Below are 7386 nucleotides of genomic sequence, written 5' to 3' on the forward strand. Positions count from 1 at the left end.
CAGTATTTTAGTTTTACTTTTATTTATTTTCATACAGTACTGATCTGTCAGTACCGCTTCCATTTTATTTAAAGCTATCTCTAGGTCCTCCTTGCTAGATGCTAATACTGTTATATCATCTGCAAATCTAAGCATACTAATCTTTTGCTCTTGCACATCTATCCCTACAGTTGTACTGTCTTTAATGATGTTGATGGCGTCTTCGATGTATAGATTAAAAAGTAGCGGTGACAGTGTTCATCCTGCCTGACTCCCTTCCTAATATTTATTTCTCTACGTTGCATCCCCAGCTCACTAACTACCTGTTGCTCTTTATACAAACTAAGTATCACTCTTCTATCTTTGTAATTCATCCCTACATTTAGAAGATATAGAAGAACATTAAAAAAGAACATAGATTCTCACGCTTAATTGTCAAAGAGGTTGTATCAAATCGTCCTGCATCATTCCACTAATAAAAAATGTGGACTTTCTAAATTTGACGTTAACTTTTCAGTATAAATGACCCTGGTGTAGATTTTGGTTTTGGTCAGAGTATTCTACATCCAGAGTCTCTTATATTTAGAACGCCACCGTATATCGTAAATCAAATTACATTACAAGATTTTTCGTCCAACAACCAAAAACCGTTTCCTTCCTCTAACATTAGAAGTTCGAGCAGCCCTACAAACTCTTTCCTAAAACAAAGAAAAAAGGAAGATATTGAAGCAGAAGGTTCATCGTCAGTTGATAGAAAAGTGAACAGGCGATTCTCATCTGTTTCCATAAGGTAAGTACATTTTTATCTTTTAGGCCAATGTCCAGGTATGACTTCGTTACAAAAGAAACTGACAGTAGTTACAAAAGAAACTGACAGTAGTTTTGAGGCACCTGAAATAGTGTCCTTAATAAAGAATAAAATCCATTGTGTGTGTACTATTTTGCAAAAATTATGTCTGTTAATGTTAATGTTTAATTAGTAGTTACTTTGTCATCATAAGGTCACCAATTCTAAGACTGATTGGACACGCACCTCCACTCTTTCCTATCCTGAGTTTCCCATATCCTTAACTATTTGTGAACAGTAATGTAGGTCTATCCTCTTCACTCCTGCTTCTGCTTTTAATATGTCTTTGACTAGCCCCTCATGCCTGAATACCAGCGTCCATAGAATTCTCTGTTCTCCTATTCTTTCTAATACTTCCTTATTTCTAACCTTCTCGTTTCACGGTATCCTCATCATTCACCGGTAACACCACATTTCGGACGCTTCTAACCATTTCTTTTCCGCCGCGCCGATTGTCTATATTTCGCACCCGTACAGCGTCGTGCTCCAATACTTTTCTAATTGTACATTAACCGTTCGCGAGCATAAAAGTGCCTTTTTTACTCAGTTACTTATAAATAAAAAATTTTTGTTAAATAATAGCATAATAGTAAATTAAACTCATTATCGTTAAGTTTAAAAGAACTTTCGTCGAAGGATGTACATTTTTAATGATGCTTAGCGAAATGCGAATTTAAAGATGGCTGCCGTAGCGTACCCTACAATAATGTGACGCCATTTTGAATGCACACTTAATAACTTATTGTCTCAAAACTGTTCTTCAAAAGGAGTCGCTTACCCTGTGTTAATTGTATGCATTTTGACGCCCCTTTATTCTGATTATTTACTACGTGGACATTGGCCTCGAAAGAAAAAAATAAAACGAAAATCAAAACAAATAATCGAAAACTTTTAGAAGCAAGGATGTTCCTTATTCTCGTTTAGTGGAAGCTTATTGCACCGTTTTACCCGTTAAACTTGATAGTGATTCAAAATTGCATTCAGAAAGAGGAAAACTGAATGTTCCAGAAAACAAGAAATTACCAAAAAACAGTATATCAGACTCCAAATTAGCCGTCGACTATTTTAATACACCTCACGCGGAAGAATTTGATGACGTATTGAGTACAGTAAGTGTGATTAAAGTTAACATAAATAGATAATGATAATAAACAATTCTTTAGTAGGTCCATCAGTTAAATTGCATGCACTTATTATTTTTTCTTTCTATGTCTATAGGAAGCTAACAGCGACAGTGTTGTGACTGCAAAATCAAAATCCGTTAATGTTTCGGAGTCCCAGCATTCCTTGAACAATCAGAAGGCTCTTTCTGACGAAGAAGTCCAGAAGCAGGTATTTATATTTTATTATTGTTCCCGTTATTGTAGCCATTTATAAATTATTGGTTTACCATAAATTAATTTTTGTTAGGAAAGTGACATTTAGTAGTAGTAAAAATGAACCTCTTTAAGGAATCAAAAATGAATTAAATACAGTAGGTAAATGTCAAGAAAATGGATATTGTGTAATGTATGGAAAACAGTTAATTTTATATAATAAAAAGAAAAATCGGGTTTTCAAAAAATATGCAACATTGGGGAGAGAATGACTATTCCTCTCCCCCCAATGTTGGTAAATACTGGAATCATATTAAACGAAAATCAAATAATATTTTAACCCAGAAGGTATAAGTGTACTTGGTGTTTCTGAAATAAGTAGGGTGTTAACTACATGCAATAAGGAATCGCATGGTAAGTAACCAGACGAATTTGTAATCTGAAGCCGGCTCTGGGCGTGAATTAGCAACGTGTAGAGGAAATGCGATAACAATTAAGCAGCTACATCGATGGTAAATGTAAACCGTGACAGTTGTGGAACGACTAATACAGTAAATATCAATAGCTTATTACTACGGGACTGCAATAAAAATGTTTAGACGCCCATTGCGATAAAAAATAACGTTATGTGAACAGTAGTAGATAAATTAATATCCTCTGGATAGGTAACAGTAATTTTATTAAATTTCCAAACCATCATTTGGATAAGGATTAATGCTGTATTGCTTAAAATCGCTTCGTAAATAAGCGATTATTTCTCGTAAAAAGTAAAGGATTAAAAATGGTTATTGTGGGTTATCCCTAAGAGGTAGACATATACCATATACTTTTGATAGACCTTTCTAAGGTGTACAGTACTGTAGTATATTATTTTGATCTATCTCGTAGGGTTCAGCCAGCGTTTGCAATGTAAGCGCAAAAAAATGTGTTCATTTACGACATCACATTACAAACCTCTAAAATTGTCAATGTTTCTCTACTATATTATGCATGTATTATACATATAAACCTTCCTCTCGAATCACTGTATCTTTTAAAAAAAACCGCATCAAAATCCGTTGGGTAGTTTTAAAGATCTAAGCATACATAGGGGCAGACAGCGGGGGAAATGCGTTGCATGATTTCGTTACATAGCAACTCGCATGAAACGAAAAGAAGTTTCACTTCAAAAAAATATTACAACGCCAGTAAACACACAGAAACATGTATGCACAATACAAAAATTATATTTGAATCGTGCAAAGATGTCCGACAGCTGACTTACTTTATTTGCAGCGATCATACGCGGTCGTGCAAATCATTAGCGTTCTGTGCTGGCGTTTAATACACTGTTTCATACAACCCCATATAAATAAGTCAAACAGATTTAGATCAGGACTACCTACCGGCCAGAATAAGTCTCAAATAGCCTCTAAGAAAACTGACGCATTGGTCAATGCAATAATACTGACCTATTACACTGATACATTGACCTACCTTTAATGACTTCGACTATCTGCATACATACATAATAGAAGCCCACAATGTTAAAAGAATAATGAAATACTATAGACNCTTTTTTAAAGCAAATATTTGAAAAAAAGCTAATAAAACTAATTATAGGCCTAGTTCCTGAGGAGCCTGTCCATGTTGTGTTAGCAAATGGAGATGTTGTCGAATCTAGTCCGCCCATGTGGGGGGTTGATATTAAATGTGGCAAAGGTATTCTTATTCTTACGACTTTAAGTATCTGATAAATAATTTTTGACTCATGATTTACTAATACGTTTCGAAGAATAAATTAATCGAATTTTTTATTTTCCTTTTTCGCTAAGTTCAATTTAATATTTTCAATTTCTAGGTACCGATTTCAGTTATGGTCCTTGGGCAGACCGTCAAAGGGAGCACTTGTACAAGTTTTTTTACCCTACGGACTATTTGCCCATGGAGATAACTAAAACGCCAAAACCTGGGGAAAAGCGCCAAATGCAATCTTTCGACATACGATTATCACTGCAAAATGAATCAACAATCGACATACTTTTCACTAAAAATAAGGAAACTAACGCGGTACATATTAACGTAGGAGCCGGTAGCTATTTAGAAATCACAATACCATGGGTTGTTCACCAAGATGGGTAATTATTATTAATGAAACTACAATTGGTAGGTACATATTGAAATTGCTTTTTTGCTCAAGTTTTACAACTAAAATAAATGGACAATTACTCCATCTTGAATCTACGACTAGCTTACAATTTAGAGACTTATTGTCAAGTGAAACTTTGGAATTTTGTGTATTATGTCATTACCCCCTCATTTGGAACGAACATCAGCTGTGGGAATTGAATTTAACCGGTTGTAAAGCATCACTAAGTTTGATATTTGCCCACAAATGGTTCTTTCAAGGTAGGAACAACATAAATCTTCTAGAAAGTGAATGAAAACTATTTTCTTTTCTATTTATGTATTAGATCTAGTAAATGACTGGGCATCAAAACAAAGACCCGATATTTTACATTTCCTTCCTTATACTTGGCGCTTGGGATTGACTTTAAAACATTGCGAATTGACAACATTAATTAATCAATACAATTGGATAGATTGTAGCAGTGTTGGTCAAAGGCAAAGGCTTGAGCATACTCAGTTAGCCCTTTGTGCTCATTTCTTACATCTATCGTTTGATCTTCCCTTTGACGAATTTTTACCTGAAACTGTGCCACTCAATTTCAGCATTCAAGTAAGTCAGTAAAAGCAAACATAATGGCGTCAAAACGTTTGGATATTGCATACTTTATAAATTTTGATTTAAACAAAATTAATAGTTTCCTAAGAACCGAGACTCTTTTATAATTTCCCTGTTTCGTCAAAAATGCATGCAATTGGATTGTTTTGATAACAGGCATATATGTTAACATACCACATTAAATTAAAACAATCACCATTTTGGTTCATATTTATCAATTTAATGAAGTACCTATTTCATTTAATATGATATTCCAAACTTTTCGGCGATAGTATATCATATATTTGAACGATACCTTCTACATAGGGTGAAAGTATAGACTTGAGTCTTTTCATTCCTGAATTCCACACTAGTCGTAATGTTATGCTATCCTTACAAAAGAATGCTAAGGTCCTTTCGAAAGATGGATCCATGACTAAAAAGACTGAGATAATACCAAAATGGAGAAACATCTGTCATCAAAGGTAAATGCAGTTTGCTCTTGTATCAAAATTAACAAAATATTGTTATATTAATTGTATTGGAAACAGCTCGGGATGGGTTGATTTTTGGTGGGTACCAATTGGGGCGATTAATATTTCATACGTGTATCATCCATGTCCACCTCTGGGTCCCATGCCCCAAGCTGACATTTCAACACCAGTGAAAGAAGAACTTTTGCTGTCTCCAATTCGGTTTCCTCACAATTTGAGAGTTCAAAGGCCATCGGGGGTAAAAGCATTTGATTCATTTGAAACTATCATAAAAAATAACAAACTTACTTCTTAAGGATGGCGCTCATCATTTCGATCCGACTATTTTAAAAGCAGATAAGGTAGGAGTGGAGCTTGAGATAGGCCCTTCGGTTTTCTTGCTTTACGGCACTGCCATAAGAAACTTTCTGAATTTCAAAGTGAGTAGTGATAACAGTTTTCTCTTTGAGATAGCATTTCAAAATTTGTGCGTATATTTGATTGAAAGGAAAACATATTTGGGGAAGATCAAATGTTCAAAGACATGCAGCGTAGCAACTCTCCTCCCGATGAAAAAGACGCTGAATCTGCTGACTTTGTTCCATTGGAACTGAGAGAAGATTTCGATCATCGTTATTACAGACCATTTGATGTTGACGTATCAATAATTATGCACGATGTACAAGCACATTTGCTAAAGGTATATTATATGATTAAAAATAGATAATGGTGTGATTTGTTAAATTTTCATTTTACTGGAATAGAATTGTACAGAAAATGATCCACCTTGTCCAGTAATTTTGATCGAACGTTTTGGATTTGAAATGAAAAAACGTTACGATCAAACAGAATTGCAATTATTGGTCAGTCCGTCAGTACTTCTCGTTTCGGACAACATTAATCGTCCTTCAAGGGAAAAACAACTCAGTCAAGGAAAAGTCACTTTGTCTGCTTTACAGGTAGGTATTTTGAATTGAAAACACGCAGAACCATAAACCACATTGGTTAACATATTTAGGTGAGAGGTCACGCCATGTTCTCGGACATAGGATGTCAATTGGATGAAGATACTATAGAGTACGCTTGGCTTCTTGAAGCACAAATGGGAAAACTAACTGGCAAATTAACTGCTCCTCAACTCTATTCCCTCATAGTAAGCATGGAAACGTTGATACTCCTGATCGATGATGATGAAAATGAGTTGAACTCACCGAAAAACATTTCTGCATTGAGTCAATGTCAGAATTCGACGAAACCCAAAGTCACTCCTCAGAACATATCTCAAAATGTCCAGCAAACTATTCAGCAGTTTTTACAGAATAAAGGAAGTGGAGTTGTATCGATAAACAAGTCTAATCCAGGTCATGGGGCATCCGCAACGGGAACAGCATCGATCAAAGGAGATTTCGCTGAAAGGATTAACAGAAGTATGAGGAAAAGTGATTCGGAAAAACTAAAGCGCAGTGAAAGTATTAATAAAGAAAAGAGTGCCGTGAAGGCCGGTGGCGGAGATAAAGTTGATAAGGAAGAAGAAGAGGTTCAGTATGATCCTCATAAGCTGAAGTACAAATTTTGTCGGCTGGCTGTCGACTCAGTAGATTTTTGGTTGGTAGAATGTGGAACTGCTTTGGAATTGTGGGTAAGTAAGTCAGAAACATTCAAAATATTAGAAAGAAATTAGAAAGAAATTCCTACATAAAAATTTTACTCAAAACCTGCTCTATCTAGAAAAGTACCTAAAAAGCAAAAAAACAATTTCGTGAACGTGTTGAGAAGTAATTTGATAAGATCGAACTTTGGATTCTGATAGGGTAAACATTTTTAGTAATGGGATGAATTTATTGATTTCATGATAAACTCTTGAAGAACGTTTTGTGTCTTCTTCATGTTTGCGTTAATTTTAACATTCTTTTAGTTGTTGGTTCATATTTCTATATACCACTATATACTTAAAAGGTTTTATTAAAACAAAAAAGGACCAGATAAAAGGGTCAAAAATGGGTCTGGGACCATTCATTTCTGTTATCAACAGGCATATGAAAAATAGTTATATATACTGGTGTATTT

General features: G+C 34.8%; 1 protein-coding gene across 1 annotated transcript in view; it reads left to right on the top strand.

Moving 5' to 3' along the window:
• Nucleotides 1-7386, top strand: part of LOC108740765 (uncharacterized protein KIAA1109) — a 68129-nt gene that overhangs the window by 16268 nt on the left and 44475 nt on the right. The window contains exons 17-26 of the mRNA XM_025977487.1: nt 3745-3843; nt 3983-4259; nt 4322-4530; nt 4596-4861; nt 5174-5331; nt 5398-5578; nt 5637-5759; nt 5828-6019; nt 6084-6278; nt 6338-6957. Coding sequence (XP_025833272.1) covers nt 3745-3843; nt 3983-4259; nt 4322-4530; nt 4596-4861; nt 5174-5331; nt 5398-5578; nt 5637-5759; nt 5828-6019; nt 6084-6278; nt 6338-6957 — 2320 coding nt within the window. The remainder of the gene's footprint in view (nt 1-3744; nt 3844-3982; nt 4260-4321; nt 4531-4595; nt 4862-5173; nt 5332-5397; nt 5579-5636; nt 5760-5827; nt 6020-6083; nt 6279-6337; nt 6958-7386) is intronic.

The sequence above is a fragment of the Agrilus planipennis genome, unplaced genomic scaffold (genome assembly GCF_000699045.2).
Source record: "Agrilus planipennis isolate EAB-ADULT unplaced genomic scaffold, Apla_2.0 scaffold294, whole genome shotgun sequence".
Lineage (NCBI taxonomy): Eukaryota > Metazoa > Arthropoda > Insecta > Coleoptera > Buprestidae > Agrilus > Agrilus planipennis.